This window comes from Nyctereutes procyonoides, unplaced genomic scaffold, assembly GCF_905146905.1.
Source record: "Nyctereutes procyonoides isolate TBG_1078 unplaced genomic scaffold, NYPRO_anot_genome, whole genome shotgun sequence".
In the NCBI taxonomy this organism is placed as follows: Eukaryota; Metazoa; Chordata; class Mammalia; order Carnivora; family Canidae; genus Nyctereutes; species Nyctereutes procyonoides.
In genome coordinates this window covers 191,223-210,606 of record NW_026575023.1, presented here as the reverse complement: position 1 = coordinate 210,606, position 19,384 = coordinate 191,223, and the positions used below count along the sequence as shown (strand labels likewise).

The 19,384-nt window shown below is 33.2% G+C and overlaps 1 protein-coding gene across 1 annotated transcript in view; it reads left to right on the top strand.

Moving 5' to 3' along the window:
* TECRL (trans-2,3-enoyl-CoA reductase like) overlaps positions 1-19,384 on the top strand; it is a 95,063-nt gene that overhangs the window by 38,944 nt on the left and 36,735 nt on the right. Inside the window, exons 3-4 of the mRNA XM_055342680.1 lie at positions 15,479-15,523; positions 17,334-17,437. Coding sequence (XP_055198655.1) covers positions 15,479-15,523; positions 17,334-17,437 — 149 coding nt within the window. The remainder of the gene's footprint in view (positions 1-15,478; positions 15,524-17,333; positions 17,438-19,384) is intronic.

The window sequence follows — 19,384 nt, the reverse complement described above, 5'->3', positions numbered from 1 at the left end:
CAAAGCTTTTAGTTACAGTATCATTTAAATGATAATAGGGTGGTAGTACGTGCTAATGCACTATGTGCATTTTAGTATGGAGACCTCAAGTGTGTGTGTGTGTGTGTGTGTGTGTGTGTGTGTGATTATATGCCAAGGAATTGTCATAAACTATATATGTAGTTAAAATATTTACCGTTTTTACTATAGGGCTGAGAAAGAGTAGAGATGATCTAAAGTTTGTTTTTAAAAAATTATCAAATGCATCTATATGAAGAAAGCAGTCTTTCTGGCTAACATTCTTTAGTATAGAAAAACATTTTCAGAAACTCCAAACAATATATATATACATATATATATGAAATTTTTTATTTTTATTAACATATCAAAACTCATTATAGATTTATGTTCTTAACAATAGATTATCTAAATTCCCTTTTATAGCATCTCCTGAGTCTAAAATCTTAATGTCAATAATTTTCAAGATGTACCTAAATAATGTGAAAAAAAAAACCACAAAGATTTACTGTAGGAAGAATATTTTAGATATTTTTATAGTATCATTTTGAGGTTGACCAAATGTTTAGCAAGTGAAATCTATATATTTTGTTACAATCCACAGTACATGTTTTATCTATTTTACTTTCAAATTTAAGTCATAAAGTTTTCTCTCACATAAAATCTCTACCTACTAAAAGATTCATGTCATTCTAGTATATTACTATGTATTCTTTGTTTTGTACTTACCTACCCAAACTTTTTGCACTACCCAAACTTTATTTTCTTTGAGGGATCTAACAAATTCTGCCTATTAGATTTCCCCTTCATTTTAAGCCCTGGCATTACTTTGAAAATTACATTTAAAATAATAATAATCTGGGGATCCCTGGGTGGCGCAGCGGTTTGGTGCCTGCCTTTGGCCCAGGGCACGATCCTGGAGACCCGGGACTGAATCCCACGTCGGGCTCCCGGTGCATGGAGCCTGCTTCTCCCTCTGCCTCTCTCTCTCTCTCTTTCTCTCTCTCTCTCTCTCTCTGTGTGTGTGTGTGTGACTATCATAAATAAATAAATAAAATTAAAATAAAATAAAATAATAATAATCTAATATGCTAATGTCAAAACTATTTGCTTTTCCTGGAATTTTCACTTCCACTCTGCTTTAGCTACTTACCACTTATCCACAGCATGTGATTTGACATTAATTATAATTGAATTTTAATATTTGAAACCAAACAAACAACTTGTCCATCTACCATTCTAAACATCTCACTCTTTTGTCCTGGGGCTCCTAGTTTTTGGAACTCAGAGAAATATAGTCTGTAGAACATTACTTTTCTTCTGATTATCATCTAGCTTAAATTTTATTTTATACTTTATCTAAACTGAGCTCCTATTGGTTGATTCATGTCAATCTCTAGCTTAAAACTATTTTGTACATTGTCTAAACTGCTCTCTGATAAATTCATTCATATCAGACTTTTAGCTCTACTGGTCAATTCTCTCTCCAAATCCTTAGAAGATTTACTCCATTAAGTCTTATTTTTTTTTCTATATCTCGAAAAGCTTCCTAAAAAATATTTCATCAAAAATTTCCCAGTTAAAAAAAAATTCCCAGTTTACAAACCACTTAGAGCAATACTGTCACTCTTCCTTTCTTCATCACTCAGCACTTACTTCAAAACACTTTCCTTTGCCAGCATGCCAAAGACCTTTATCTTTTTCTTTTTTTTAAGAGATTGATTGATTGATTCATTGATTCATTCATTCATTCATTCATTCATGAAAGACACACAGAGAGAGACAAGGACACAGGAAGAGGGAGAAGCAGGATCTATGCAGGGAACCCATGTGGGACTCGATTCCAGGACCCCAGGATCATGACTTGAGCCAAAGGCAGACGTTCAACCACTGAGCTTCCCAAACATCCCGCCAAAGACCTTTCTAGGGTCACTGGCCATTTTCCTTTTGTTAGGAAAATGGATCATTTTTGGTCATGTGCAACCTGAACTCTCAATTGCATTTGACTTGGTATATACCACTCTGACTCCTTTTGTTCGTTTGACTCTTATTCTGTCCACTTGATTCTAAGAATTTCTTTGTCGTCTCTCTGACCATTCTTTCTCAGACTTTTTGAGGACTTCTCATCATTCTTTCATTTCTTTCTTAAAGATTTTTATTTATTTATTCATGAGAATGAATAATTCTCACACAGACAGAGGAAGAAGCAGGCTCCAAGCAGGCAGCCTGACGTGGGATTCGATCCTGGGTCTCCAGGATTGGGCCCTGGGCCGAAGGTGGCGCTAAACCTCTGAGCCACGTGGGCTGCCTCATTCTTTCATTTCTTAAAAGCTAGTATTTCCAAGGTTCTATCTTCAACATTCTTCCATTTAATTCTACATTTTCTCCTTTTTTTTGTACTCTAAACAGTTCCCATGGTTTAGAGATGAACACTAATGAATGAATGAAATTAAAACTGTATCTTTCCCAGAACTTTCAGCTGCATGATAAACCACCAAAATAGCATATCAGTATATTGTATCTTTTTCAGACACTTAAGCAGATTCATTACAGTTTTGACACACAAAGCTGAGGGAATAGATTCAGTCTGGAAACATTCAAGGTTTTTTCTCATATTCCAAGAACTGGTGAAAACTAAAATAAAGTAGTTCTTCGGACAATAGATAACGAATGCAGTTCATACTGAATTATTTTGCAGTGTAAAATTGCCATAAAAATACCCAGGGTTAAAAAAAAATACCCAGGGTTTATTACACAGAAGATTTTAAATTTGTCAATTGTTTATCTGCCTCTGCTGAAAACTGTTTTTGAATTTCTCAGCATTTGTCACAAACTAATAATGAGAAACCATATTTCATCCTAGGCATTCTGTTTATATTTGAAGCTACTGGGTTTGGAAAATGGCAAGTTAATGGAAACTTGCCTAGCCCTGAAATAAATGAAATATCTCAATGATAAGAGCAACTAAGTGTGCATGTGCTTAAGTGTGTGTGACTGTGTAGAAATCCTTGGATTGGGTGTTGAAATATGGTTTTCTGAGAAGTGTCTCTAATTATTAAATAATTGACTGCTACTAAGGATAAATGCCAATTCTGTACCATTGGCATATCTGAAATTTGCACATTATCTACTCATAGCCACAGTTCATGTAGATACTAATTTTTCATGTAGATATTAATAATAGTCTTTTGGATGCACTGTCTCACACATTGGTTGGCTCTAGTATCTTATCTCTACTTATCCTTCCAACATCAAGTTCAAGCTCCTCATGGTATATAAGGCCATCATAATTTTTTCATACTTTATATGTATTTGTGTGTTCCTTGGTAGCAGCAAAGAAAAATCTATTTAATAGATAATATGAAAGGTAGGGTGGGGAACGTTCTCTTGGTATTGTTCCTAGATAACAACTGTATTTTGACTATGACGATGACATTATTCTTACTTGATTTTTTACTTGCTATATTTATTTCTGTGACAATAATCAGTTCATATATGACTGATAAATAGGAGGATAATATTAGCCTAATGTGGAATTTTGAATTGCTCATATGCATTTTTTTTTCTAAGCATAGTATCATTTTGAGGGACCAAGGAACAATAGTTAAATGCAGAGTATGTAACACGAACACATCACTTTGCAGATGAATAGATACTATATCACAATATCTATTTCTTACCAGGCTCAATTGCCCCTGTGCTCTGTCTTAGAAGTGTGGATTGTCTATTTCTTCCTTATCATTGTTCTTCTGCTGTTACAAATATTACTTACACACAATTCCATCAACTTCTCTTTGCTTTATTAAAAAAAGGTAAAGCCTCATATTTTCTGCTATGTATTTATATTTATTTTTCATTTAAACACCTTTCCAATTGTTTTGGTATTTTTATTATAAATTATTTCTGGTTTCTCTTAGTGATCACAATACAGGGTTGTACAGATTTTAAATATTATGCCCTTAACTACTTTTCATAACCCATTATTTTCACAGTATGATTTTGTAGAAGACATGTTTCGAGAATGTATCATTTGTTAGAAAATCTTGTATCTACACAAATGATTTAAAGGTTTTCTGTTGCTTTGTTTTAAAAATTAAAGTTAATCACACATTTAAATTAGTTCTTAGTAGTTTTGAGTACTTTCCAAATATTATCTCACTTAATACTCACAACATCCCTAATAGTTAGATACCTTTGTTATATTTATTTTTTTTTAGTTTTTTTATTTTTTATTTTTTATTTTTTTTGCTTAACAGATGAGAAAAATAAGATTCATAGAGGTAACTTGCCTAAAATAAGACAGTTAGTAGCAGTAACTGGGAAACAATACTGGGGTCAGATAGCATCAGGGAGATTCTCTCTGTATAGAAATGATCCAGAAACTCAGATATAGATACAGAGAACTAAACAGTTGAGTAAAACTGCTTAGTGTTTGCCAAGTAGTGAGACAGAAGGAAACTAGTTAAAAGTAGTTAATCATTGATTAAGGAGTGTCATTGCAACTATAGGCTTTGGAATTGAGCCTAGAGACAATGAACATGTGGGAAAAATAATGATATATTATGATAATTGTTGGAAAATACTTGAAGAATCAATGAATATTTTAGTTAGAAATAGCAGTTAAGTAGGAGAATGGCTATGATGAGAAAGTAAGATGTTTGAAATTTATGTTTAGGAGTAGTGAGCATAAGACTCTGGGAAATAATGAGAAAGTAGATAGAAAATCTTTGGATTTGAGTAGATCGAGAAACTAAAAGACAGGAATTTAATGTGGGTTTTTTTTTAAGATTTTATTTGAGAGAGAGAGAGAGAGAGAGAGAGAGAGAGAGAGAGTCAGAGAGCACAAGAAGGGGGAATGGCAGAGGGAGAGGGAAAAGGAAGCTTCCTTTTGAGCAGAGAGCCCCTCTTGGGGCCTCAATCTCAGGACCCTGGGATCATGACTTAAGCTGAAGGCAGAAGCTTAACCGACTGAGCCACCCAGGAGCCCCAGAAATTAATGTTATATTAAAATCACTAACAATGATAAAGGAGTAGTGGTGGAGAGTATGTTCTATGTTAAAGGTTTTAAGTGGAAGGACCAGTCCACCACAGATGGCAACAAGAAGAAATAAAATTAGATAGTAAAATTTGATGATATGAAATCCACAAGGAAAATGGAAGACACTGTTTTGGAAGCAGAATTTAATAGCAAGGATTCCTAACACATTTTCATGTCCACCATTGGAAGGGTTTAGTGTGAAGAATAAATATTTAGTTGAAAAATATGCAGAGAAGTTTTCTATTGAGGGAAGAAGATCATTCTATTGAGTGGAAATTGATCATTTAGAAGTTTTTGCTGTTGATAGACTTTGAGTGTCCTCAAGTGCATTTGGGGAGTATTATAAGGCATAGAGAGGTGTGTGATCAGGTCTGATTAGTTGTTGTGCAAAGCAAATTTGGGAGAAATGTCATTGTGCTGATAGATACTGTGGGAGACTTGACAGCTAATGGTGTCCAATATAAATGGGAATATGGGAGTGATGATCAATCCTGGTAATTTCTTAGAAGTATGGTTGATAATTTGGTGAACAAACTAGTTATAAATTTAAGCCAGTGAAGGATAAAGAAAATCTGCTTATACTCTGTGTGCTCTTCTCTCACATTTTTCTTACTTTATACTTTGTATTTACTGTGAAATTGGCTTGTTACTTTATGCCTCTTGCTTTCATGCTCTTTTATAATTCCGAATATTTTTTATGCAGCTTTTAAATTTTCCATTTTTAGAACCATGTCTGCTTTCCTGCAGAAGCCTTGCTTTGTGATTGCTGATTATACAGTGTGATAGCACTCTGTCTTTCTTATTTGAGCACTTCATAATGGCAAATTCTTTAGCAGATGCATTTTCTTTTCAAGGTCAGCAAAATTATATACACGGCTGGTGCTGGTTTTAGTGTTAATCTTGTTGTTGTTGGGATGAGATAGGAAATGGTTCTTTTATTTTTCAGATACATAAACACTATCATACAGATCATATCTTACTGGGTTCCTTGATTCTATTTTAGCTTGATCACTTAATTATGTAGGTGGCATTTATAAGACTGCAAATAAATGGTTTACAAGGAAGAGAATGGTCCATTTAGTTCTAGTGAAGTACTGTTCTGAATGAATCGTTTGTAACAGATAAAACTGATTCAACAATATTAAATCAGTGGCCAGCATTTTAGTACATAAGGAGTTTTGCGTAATATATTTGATATTTATTTATTTTAAAAAGGGAAGCAATTCATGTGTCTGCCCTTTTGTTCAGGCTTGCTTACAGGATTCTAGTGTTTGGAAAGACTATAGCAGTACTAATTAATAAAACAATATAACCAAAATGATAAAGCAAAGTGCATAGGACATTCTGTCTTGACATCATGTTTCCGATTCAGCATTCCATTACTTGGTTGATACCTCCTCTACGTTGATTTTATTTTGTACATATGAGAACTTTGCAATCAGAGCACATCTTTTGTCTGAGAGGAAAAGGGAGAGTTGCATACTTTGGATATATATGTGGAAGATATTTAGAAAAAGTTTGACTTAATAGAAATATGAAATTTTACTAATAAACCATTCGATATTTTATAAAAATAAATCTTTTGAGGTGGATGGATATCTCAACTGGCTAAGCATCTGACTTTTGATTTTGGCTCAGGCCATGATCTCAGGGTCATGAGATTGGGCCCCACATCAGGTTCTGCACTGGGTGTGGAGGCTTCTTAAGTTCCTATCTCTCCTTCTGCCTCTCCCTCTCCTTTGCTAAAAAATAAATAAATAAGAAAAAATATTTTCATCAAAATCTGAGACTGATGAATGTTTCTATATTCTTCTTAAATAATCCAAGGTATTTAGAATGCTTTAAGTCCAAATAGTGCTTTCCATTTTTTGGAGTGCTTTCCATTTATATGTTATTGTTATCCAGAATTCGTTTCTGTATATGCATATACATTACTGTTACATATATTATTTTATATAAAGATTTTATATTATTTTATAAATTTTATATATATATATATATATATACTCTGCTATTTTACATAGAAATATCCATATATATGCCAGTTCCTTTGCTCAATATTGTTTAATTAACCTTATCTCTTAGTCTTAGAATTAGTTTATCTTTCTAAAAGCCGATTATTTAGATGTTCATCTACTAACAGACAGAAAGGGTCTACTGAATGTGAGATTTCTCACTCTAGTAATGTCTTTATGTTTTCTTTAACAATATTCCATTTAGAAGTTACTTGACCAATATATTTTATTGCTGTCATTTAAAAATATACTTTCAGTTTAATTGCCATCCATGAAAATTTGAAAAATATGAAAACATTTAAAGATAATCAAAGACTCTAAATGAAGTTTTCTGTCTCCAGAGATTACTTATTTTTGCTTCTTTGGGCAGGAGAGCTGGACTGTGGAGATTACAGATCACTTGAATCCAAACAGGGATTGAGATGATTCAAAATTCAGCTTCATTTCCTGTCGGAACTGGCTTATTTCTGATTTGCCCTTATTTTATAATATCAATTAAGATATTGGGCTTTTACAAGGGCTTATACTTCTCAACTGGGCATAAAACCTGTTTTTCTGTTTCCAAAAACTTGTGAAACTGTGAAAAGACCTGCTCAGCTATTTCTTCCAATACAAGAAAATATCCCTAGGTGATTGTGGCTCCTGTTGCTGGACTCAGCATTCTGGGCTTCCCCTCCTGCCAGAGCTTGGATTAATAATTCTTCCATTTTTTAAATTACTCTGTGGAGATTTTGAGAAAATATTTTGTCATACTTTTCTAGTTGTCCTCAATTGGATGTATGGGGAAGAATATATAGTTTACCATTGTAATTAATACATATTTTTTGTTATGTTTGGATATGCCTAATGTATTGTTCAGTTTTAGCCACTATTTTTCTTTTAATCCACTTTTCATATTAATCCTTTCATGTTTCTACTTTCTTGGTGATATCCTCTGGTCCATCTTCCAACTGACTAATTCTCTCTTTTGCCTGGTCTAATTGTCTACACTATCATTCCATAATTCTTTTTATTACTAAAGATGAGTTGCTTATCAATTTGATTTCTATAAATTTTATTTGGTATTTCATTAGATAAGCCTCTGTGTATATAAACCAAGATAAATTATACAAATATAAATATATAATGTTATATATTATATACTGTAATACTTACATACACATATAATTTACTTTTTCTTTCAATGGGTTATTAGAAATAACAGTTGATATGCTTTATTTTATAATACTATGTTTTCTTAGAGTACTGGCTGACTTGGTTGGTATAGCATGTGACTCTTGATCTCAGGGTTGTGAATTCAAGCCCCACATTGAGCACAGAGATTACCTAAAAAAAAATGCTACCTTTTTTTGAGGCTTATTATCTAAAGGTTTTTTTTTTTCTCTTTTTGACAGGTATCATTGTTAATTTTCAGAATATTTAGGATCAATTTCCTATCTTGTATATATCAGTTATTTAGAAAATAAGGCTTCATTGCTTCTAACTCTCTGGAACTGTCATCTCCAAGATTAGCCTTGATTGCTACATTTGCATTTAGTGGCAAGTCACAGTGAACAGGCCAGACAAATTTGCTAATTTTCTTCTACATCCATTTCTGGAACCTTGAGGAATAAAACTGAGCCATGTGGAAGCTTATAGAATTTTATTTTTCTTCCACTAAACACTTAAACAGAGCCAACTCTATAGCATACTTCTTGGGACTATATTGTTTCCATTTATTTTTATATTATCTCACAATACCAGCCACAAATAACCCAGGATAATAAACAACAAAAACTGATCACTTTATTTATTCACAGAAGTCTTTATGGTTCACTATGGAGGTTCCATCATATTATTAACTTTCTTTAATCCTTAACTTCTCTCAGAACTTATTCTTTCTAGTGGGATTGGTGAAATCAAGAAAAGGTAGGAGTAAGGAGCAAGTGTTACCTATAGTCATAGTGAGGGCATAAGTGTTCTAGGTCATGAAGGATACTTACTATTTCTGAAATATTCCTCCAGTAGTTTTTTTCTTTTTTCTAAATTTCTCTTATTTCAGCAATAATATGAACATAGGTTTCAATTAAATATTTAATATCATCTGTAATCAAGAGCTATCAATAATCATTTTTAACATCTTACAAACTATGTCATGCTCTATATTTTCACCTACACAAAGTTAGAGTGGATGCCACTAGAAGATCAAGAATACATTTCACATATCTATAACCAATTTTTAGAATTGTAACTTTGGAAATATAAGTAGTTTATTTTTATAATGTTGACCAAAATTCAATAGGGGGAATTCTGATCATAATAAAATGGCAACTAATGTTTTCTTATATTAAAAAAAAGCAGGGCAGGCATCTGGCACATGTATTTGACTGAATATGGCTGATGATATATTTTAGCTGATTTATTATTTTTTAAAGATTTTATTTATTTATTCATGAGAGACACACAGAGAGAGAGGCAGAGGTGTAGGCAGAGGGAGAAGCAGGCTCCATGAAGGGAGCTCAGTGTGGGACTCAATCCCAGGACCACAGGATCACATCTGGAGCCAAAGGCAGATTCTCAACTTCTGAGCCACCCAGGCATCCTTATTTTAGATGATTTATATACAATATAACTTTTATTATTGTTCTTCCTTAATAATGCAAATTAAAAAATATTTTTGAAGAAGTAAAATAATTAAATCCTTTGAATCTGTTTAGTCTTATGGGATTTAATTCAATCACTAGTTCCATTTTTATGTGAAAGCTCTACACAAATAGAAACTAATTTAAGAAAATGAAATATACATCTTTTAGATTCGTGATTTCAAAACATTTTGACTGTGATTCAGAGTAAGAAATGGTTATTGGTTTTATAAATATACACTATATTTATGCAACTTAAACTATTGAATGGAGTTCAAGAAACAGTACTTAATCTATCTAGAATTTATTCCAATATATTACATACAGTGTCATGATGATCCATCTCTACTTATTCCACTTTATTCTATTGTATTTCTTTATGTAATGATAAGAATAAAACACTAATTCTATTTTTCAATTTACTAATGGGTCACAGCCAATAGTTTGGAAAATACTACCTTTTTAAAATAAATATATTTGAATTACATACTGAACTACATATTTATTGAACAACGTATATTACTCATTTAGAATGTTATCCCTTAGTGATATAAACACTTGTAATTAGCCTGGAAAGAACTGTAAGTCATACTTAGAATATGAAAAAAGTTACACAAATCAAGTTCAGTGTTTTGATAATTTTGGAGTCTGACAGATACACTAGATCTCCTATGTAGTCATATTTCATCCATAAGACACTTGTCTAACTTCAGTGTACTCCACAATATAAATAACCTTTTACACTATTTATTCATGCTAACAAAGTCTTTTTTTTATTTTTTATTTTATAAATTAATTTTTATTGGTGTTCAATTTACCAACATACAGAATAACACCCAGTGCTCATCCCGTCAAGTGTCCCCCTCCGTGCCCGTCACCCATTCACCCCCACCCCCCGCCCTCCTCCCCTTCCACCACCCCTAGTTCATTTCCCAGAGTTAGAAGTCTTTATGTTCTGTGTCCCTTTCTGATATCTCCCACACATTTCTTCTCCCTTCCCTTATATTCCCCTTCACTATTATTCATATTCCCCAAATGAGTGAGAACATACACTGTTTGTCCTTCTCCGATTGACTTACTTCACTCAGCATAATACCCTCCAGTTCCATCCACGTTGAAGCAAATGGTGGGTATTTGTTGTTTCTAATGGCTGAGTAATATTCCATTGTATACATAAACCACATCTTCTTTATCCATTCATCTTTCGATGGGCACCGAGGCTCCTTCCACAGTTTGGCTATTGTGGACATGGCTGCTAGAAACATCGGGGTGCAGGTGCCCCGGCGTTTCATTGCATCTGAATCTTCGGGGTAAATCCCTAACAGTGCAATTGCTGGGTCGTAGGGCAGGTCTATTTTTAATTCTTTGAGGAACCTCCACACAGTTTTCCAGAGTGGCTGCACCAGTTCACATTCCCACCAACAGTGTAAGAGGGTTCCCTTTTCTCCGCATCCTCTCCAACATTTGTTGTTTCCTGCCTTATTAATTTTCCCCATTCTCACTGGTGTGAGGTGGTATCTCATTGTGGTTTTGATTTGTATTTCCCTGATGGCAAGTGATGCAGAGCATTTTCTCATGTGCATGTTGGCCATGTCTATGTCTTCCTCTGTGAGATTTCTCTTCATGTCTTTTGCCCATTTCATGATTGGATTGTTTGTTTCTTTGGTGTTGAGTTTAAGAAGTTCTTTATAGATTTTGGAAACTAGCCCTTTATCTGATATGTTATTTGCAAATATCTTCTCCCATTCTGTAGGTTGTCTTTGAGTTTTGTTGACTGTATCCTTTGCTGTGCAAAAGCTTCTTATCTTGATGAAGTCCCAATAGTTCATTTTTGCTTTTGTTTCTTTTGTTTTCGTGGATGTATCTTGCAAGAAGTTACTGTGGCCAAGTTCAAAAAGGGTGTTGCCTGTGTTTTCCTCTAGGATTTTGATGGAGTCTTGTCTCACATTTAAATCTTTCATCCATTTTGAGTTTATCTTTGTGTATGGTGCAAGAGAGTGGTCTAGTTTCATTCTTCTGCATGTGGATGACCAATTTTCCCAGCACCATTTATTGAAGAGACTGTCTTTCTTCCAGTGGATCGTCTTTCCTCCTTTGTCGAATATTAGTTGACCATAAAGTTCAGGGTCCATTTCTGGATTCTCTATTCTGTTCCATTGGTCTATGTGTCTGTTTTTGTGCCAGTACCACACTGTCTTGATGACCACAGCTTTGTAGTACAACCTGAAATCTGGCATTGTGATGCCCCCAGCTATGGTTTTCTTTTTTAAAATTCCCCTGGCTATTCGGGGTCTTTTCTGATTCCACACAAATCTTAAAATAATTTGTTCTAAGTCTCTGAAAAAAGTCCATGGTATTTTGATAGGGATTGCATTGAACGTGTAAATTGCCCTGGGTAGCATTGACATTTTTACAATATTAATTCTGCCAATCCATGAGCATGGAATATTTTTCCATCTCTTAACAAAGTCTTATAAAGCATATATTCTTTATCTTTTTCTGCCGTTTTTTGAACGTATTCTAACTCCCCACAACAAGCACAGAACATTTCAGCAAATCTATTCTTTGCTCTTTGAGAAGGTGACTGAAACTAATTTTAAGGCTTTATAGGAACTTAATAACTGTTTTTTCACTAAGACACAGTGTTAAAGGGTCACAACTTATAAATGTCAAGTTTATTTCATAAGTAGATTCATAGTTTATCCATGTTGAGAGAATTGGAAGGACATAGATTGCCCAAAAAGTAAGAGCTTCTAATTTCTCTGATGTATCATTGTAGATTCAGTCAGTATTCAATCACTAGTTTATGGACAGCTCTATGGGCTTAAAATGATAGTTTTTCACTTCCCTCATAGGAGGCCTCAAAAAGTGCTTTTGCAAACAGCATCTCATGTGGATATTATTAAAATGGACAGAAATTGGCAGCTTTTATGTACTCCCATCATAGGTGCTCAATGACTATCTATTCAATATGAATAGATTCTCATTATGTTTGTGTTTTCTCCAATACCCATATTTGAAATGCCTGGGTGGCTTAGTCTGGTAAGTGTCTCCAAGGGGGGCTCAGTTGGTTAAGCATTTGCCTTCACTTCAGATCATGATCCCAGGGTCCTGAGATCAGCCCCACTTTGGTCTCCCTGCTGGAGGTGAGGGGGAGGCGTCCGCTTCTCCCTCTCCTCCCTATTCTTATTCATTGTCTCTATCTCTGACTCTCTCTCAAATAAATAAATGAAGGTTTTAAAAGAAATTAAAAACATATAGAAGCCTCTATTGTATGCATTTGCATAATATTCCTCTTTGGCAGTGGATTTTCACTATGAGTAATAAAAGTAATTATTTTAAAATATATTTCAGCAATTATTGTTAATATGCATTCCAGAACCACGAATGGCTATATAAATAATAATAATTTTATTAGTAAATACAAATACAAAACAAAAAAGTGTCTTTACCAGCATATTTTATAATTTTAAAAAATCAAATGTCAAAGTTAATTTTGTGCCTGCACATTTGTCATGTTATTACTGAATTTTGTTTAAATATAATCCTAAATAGTTTTAAACTTATGATTATAGTTTTTGACTTATGAGCTATTTATCTGTGATAATGTTCATGTATAAGTTATCTTTTTGCAATAAATTTAGGGAGAATTTATTACAGTACTCTAGTTATACCATATTATCATCATTCTTATTAATGCTTTAAAAAGTAATGTTTTGAAAACATAAGAGCAATGTAGAATGTTCCTTTGACAATGCTCTTCTTTTAATTTATTATAAATCAAGTTAATCGGCTTAGTGTTGGATATCAAGGTTAAGAATTAAATTTTCAGTAGAAACTTTAAAATAATAACATAGATTTCATTTTAAGAGAAAATAATTATATTCTGGTAATTTTGAGCCGATTATTTTTATGGCTGTGTATAATGAATGTATTTTGATTTCCTCACCCAGGTAGAATTCTTTAGTAAACTATGTATTTATTACTAATGGTAACATAAGGAGATACTAAAGTGGTAGTATGTTATGATCAATATGCTCATAATTATTAAAAGTCAGTAACTCATATTATTCTAATACTGTGCTTTACTTGGGGTAAAGAAAATAACCTACTTTCATTGCTAATATTTAAAAAAAGAGATCAAAGTTCTTCAGTTTTTAATGAAGGTGTTTAAGCATTGTATTGAAGAATAACTTACAGAAAGTGCACAAGTCCAAGTCCTATATCATATACCTTGGCACTTGTCTACAGATTGAACACATCAATGTAGCCAGTTCTCAGACTGAAAAACAGAAAATTGCCACCCCTAAAGCTCTCATCATAACTATCCATCACTGCTCATCAGCACACTGCCAAGAGTAACCACTATCTCCATTTATGACACTAGATAACTACTTTATGAACTTCCTTTTTTTTATGAACTTCCTATGATTGAATTTGTCTTCCAATAGAAAGTATTAGTTTTCTTATGGGAGGGGAGGTGGGTATCTATTAATATATTCTGCCTATTTTTAATTGGATTATTCATTTATTTTAAATTTTATGTAAATTCCATTTAGTTAACATACATTGCAATATTAGTTTCCGGTGTACAAGTGAGTGATTCAGTGTTTATATACAACACCTGGTGCTCAAGACAAGTGCATTCCTTAATCCCCATCACCAATTTAACCCATCCATCCATCCACCACCCCTGTGATAACCATCAGTTTGTTCTCTGTAGTTAAGAGTCAGTTTCTTGGTTTACCTTTCTCTGTTTTTCCCCTATGGTGATTTGTTTTGTTTCTTAAACTCCACACAGGAGTGGAATGATACGGTATTTGTCTTTCTCTGATTAATTATTTCACTCAGTGTGATACTCTCTGCCTCCATCCACACCATTGCAAATGGCAATGTTTCATTCTTTTTTATGGCTGAATAATATTCCATTATACTTATATACTACTTCTTTATTTATTCATCAGTTAATGGACACTTGAGCTGTCTCCATAATTTAGCTGTTGTAGATAATGCTGCTATAAACATTGGGGTGCATATATACCTTTGAATTAGTATTTTGTATTATCTGGGTAAATATCTAGTAGTGCAATTGCTGGATCATATGGTTAAAGACCTAAATGTGAGATCTGAAACCTTAAAAATCTTAGAAGAGAACACAGGCAGTAACCTCCTTGACATTAGCTATAGTAGCTTCTTACTAGATATCCCTCCTGAGGCAAAGGAAATAAAAACAAAAATGAACTATTGGGACTACATCAAGATAGGAAGCTTCTTCACAGCAAGGGAAACTAAAAGGCAGGCTTTAGAATGGAAGAAGATATTTGCAAATGATAATTTCTGATAAAGGGTTAGTATCCAAAAGATATAAAGAACTTATACCACTAACACCCCAAAAGTTAAAAATTCATTTAAGAAATAGGCAGAAGACATGAAAGATCTTTTTTCCAAAGAAGACATCCAGATGTCCCACTAACATAAAAAGATACTCAACATCACTCACCATCAAGGAAATACAAATCAAAACTATAATGATATCACCCTGCACCAGTCAGAATGGCTAAAATTAACAAGACAAGAAACAACAGATGTTGGAGAGGATGTGGAGAAAGGGGGAACCCTCTTGCACTGTTGGGAGTGCAAACTGCTGCAGCCACTCTGGAAAATAGTATGGAGGCACCTCAAAAGTTTTAAATTAGAATTACCCTGTCAACTGCAGTACCAGACAGCTACTCAAAGAAACTAGTAAACTTTAAAAGGTGTATTATACTTGTGTTGTCATTTAAATGCTATTATTTTTCATGGAATAGGTCCAAACTGGTATCCTTCCCGAGTTGGCCTGCAACTAGAACAAGGTAAGAATCAAATTTCACTGATCTATTTATATAATTTGGAATCCCTTTTCTGTCATCACTTTATTTATTTATCACTTACTAAATAACAGGCATTGCAATAAGTGTTCTAAATCAATTATGTCAATTGATTCTCCCTATAAGCTAGTTCTTCACTTTTAATCATGAGGAATTTTAGTCTCAAGGAGTTAAGTTTCACACATCCACCGTCATGTGCATTGGAGGCAGGATCTGAACTAACATTTTTCTGTTTCTAAAAGGTTTATTGCTTTATTCTGGCGTTCCACTACCTTCTAATATGTTCTCAGGGATACTTCTCAGCAATTTCTTTTCCTTTTTCTTTCTTTCTTCTTCCTTCCTTCCTTGATCCTGCTTGCTTGCTTTTTCTTTTTTTTTTTCTTTTCAGTTTAAAGCAGAATAAATGAGCTAAATAGGAGCAGAAATGAATGTATTTTAGGGAGAATATAAAATCCAATATTAAGCCTTAAGTTTCTCAAACTGTCAAATCCTATTCTCCATTCAGAAAATGTATAAATAACCTCATCAAGCAGCATGGCTTTAAGTATTAATGACTTTCAGATATCTACAGACACAGCTACCCTACTGCCTATTTGACAGCTTCTACTTCAATGTCTAATAAATATCAAAAAACTTAAATCTTAATTTCCACCCCCAAATCCTGCTTCTTTCCCAGTCTTCTCTTCCAGTTAATGAATTAGAATGCACGCAAGTGCCCAGGCCAAAAATCTAGAAGCTGTCTTTATTTCACTGTAATATTCTCTTCTCAAGTTGAACCAACTCTATGTTCAAAATATATTTGACGGGCATCTGGGTGGCTCAATCGGTTAAGTGTCTGCCTTCGGCTTAGGTCATGATCCCAGCATCCTGGGATCCAGGCTGATGTTGGGCTCCCTGCTCAGCAAGGAGTCTCTTTCTCATTCTTTCTCTTCCTCTGCCCTTTTCCCCCCACTCATATCTCTCTCTGTGTCTCAGATAAATAAAATAAAATAAATATTTGGAACTGATGAATTTTTAACATTTTTACCAGTGCCACCTCAATCTAAATAATCCCTTGCTTGATTAATTTTGAGTTCTTCCTAAGTAATCTTGCTTCCCTTCCTCCCAGTTTCCACACAGTATCATAAATACCTTTTTATTTATTTATTTTTCATAAAGATCTTTTTAAATGTAGATCATGTCACTCTGTGGGTGCTTGCAAATTTATTCACCCTAAATAATTTATCATATAATAAAAGAATTTAGGAAGGGTTCACATCAATGTCTACTAATACCCCAAATTATACTTTAAAAATACCTTGTATCATATTTGAGTATGATATTACCTGATATTACATTTTATTAGAACACTACAGGATAGTAACTAGTGGTAGTCTGCACTTTGTTTAGGTAGAGGTCGGAAATCACTGTACATTTGAAAAATTGCTAGATATTTTATAAAATGGGTTTGTTAACATTTCATTTCACTTTAAATATTTATTATACATTGCAAATTCTATGTATTTATCCTTAGCATTCAGAATTTTTCACATTAAAAATTGTTTGTTAAAAATCACTCTGTCTTGGGATGCCTGGGTGGCTCAGCAGTTAAGTGTCTGCCTTTGGCCCAGGGCGTGAACCCGAGGTTCCAGGAATGAGTCCCACATTGGGCTTCCTGCATGAATGAAGCCTGCTTCTCCCTCTGCCTATGTCTCTGCCTCTCTCTCTATATATATGTCTTAAATCAATCAATCAATCTTTAAAAAAATTCACAATGTCTTGAAATTGTATTCAAATACTTTTCCTTATTATTTAGGTGGGCCTTTTTTGAAGGACTACATAACCGTTCAAAGCATTGCAGCTTCCTCCATTGTCACTCTCTATTTTACAGACCTAGGTCGACAAGTCCGTTGGATTACAGTAAGTATCAATTTGAAGTGCAATATACATGTCCCACATTTTTATAGGAATAGTTTGTTGACAGGACAATTTTTATCAAGTAAATTTATAATGAAACGAAATATACTGAATGGCATTTTAAAATTTCCATTCTTGCTAGGAAGAACAGTGGCCAAAACTTCACACAAGTATTAGAGCAATGGAAATATACAAATGGAAGAATGAGGATAAATCCTTTTTTTTAAAATGTCAATCTAAAAATCTTATTTCTGCTTAACCTATGCTTTGTTAGTTAAATGGTATTTCTTCAGCTTTTCCTTCTAGGAACCTGGGAATATGAAGACTCTTGAAATTGGAAAAAAAAAAGGAGATAGAATATTTAATAAAAATATTCTAAGGCAAAGGGAGAGGATTTTGGAAAATCAGAATGAAGTACTGAGACTTCTTTGCATTAGGTGGTTGTGGCATACTTTTGGTTCTTGAAGAAGAAGCTTTCAAAGTGATGGCAACTGAATCCAATGGCATTAGAAGTAGGAAGACTACATTAAAAGACGTGGAGGACTAACAAGACTAACAAGGACTAACAAGGACACTAGTTCACAAGCATTAAACTATTATAAACTATAAGTAATGGAATAGATACATGGTTTAGCTTTAGTAGTAAGAGGGAAAACTAGGTGATATTTAGTGACAGGCAGTGAAAGTGTTAATTTGATAAATAATTTTGACACTGATATACAAAGAATAGTGCAATCGTTCTATTGTTCAATTATTTTATTTATATTTTCTAGAATTTTAAAGTTTTTCTGATAACATTCTAGTTCATTTCTGTGATGTGATTGCACTTTTAATGTTTTCTATGTTAAGATAGTTTTCCTTTTTGTCATCATTAACAATGACCATTATCATCCACAGTGTTTTAAGTTTTCCCTGTAAGCATTCAATTTTTAAAATCATTGCAAACACAGGACAATTTATTGATTATTATGTAATTTTCAAATAACACCAATTAAAGTTTGCATTTATTAAAATATTGTCAAGTCTTTTAATTTTCTGATGATTTCTTCTTTAATATACATTACCTTCTTGTATTTAGATTATTATTTATATTTTAGTGTTATTGGTTAAATAATTGCTTTGGGTTTCAAAGTTCCTTGGTTGAGATTTTGAGTACTGATTTGTTACACAAAAAAACTGAGTTCAGAATATTCTGAATCCTTGTGAAATATAATATTTATGAAACAACCTATTAATGCATGCATTATGTAAGGAAAAGTCTAAATATATATGATATCAACAGACCTTTACTACCAAAGATTTTAGACAAGCAGATTCTGATTTTCAAAGGTTAAAATATTCACAGGCTTTGTCCACATTTATGATGAAACGGGAATTCTGTCTACAGAAGTTTTGTCAGGATGAGTGGCATTAATGGTGAATTCATTAGAAATTCCAGCTGCATCACTTGGATAAGCACTGAGCAGAGAGAGTGCTAAGGTGGAATTCTAGGACAATTGTAGAGAAAATTATAGCTTATTTGGAAGGAAAGTCATTTAGGTGACAAAGAGAACTCTGGAAATAGGATGAATATTTTTAAGGCAACCCTATGTTTCACACAATCTTTTGCTCTAAATGAGTCAGTCCTATTAACTCCTAAAAATACACACATTACATTGCAATGGCACCCACTTTATATCTACTAAATTATACAATAAAAGCAATATTTACCACACATTCTTGTACATTTATAAAATATTAAAATGTGCTTCTAAATGTGCTAAAATGTGCTTGATAATAAAAGCATATCACAAGGTTGGGGTTTTTTATTTTTGTTTTTTTTTATTTTTTTAGAGACAAACACTTTAGCAAGGTCTAAATTAAGATTTTAATAATACTTTTCATCAAATAAGATTGTGCTGTCAAAGAATATTGAGAAAATCTTTGCCTCCTTGAATAGAATAGAGGTTT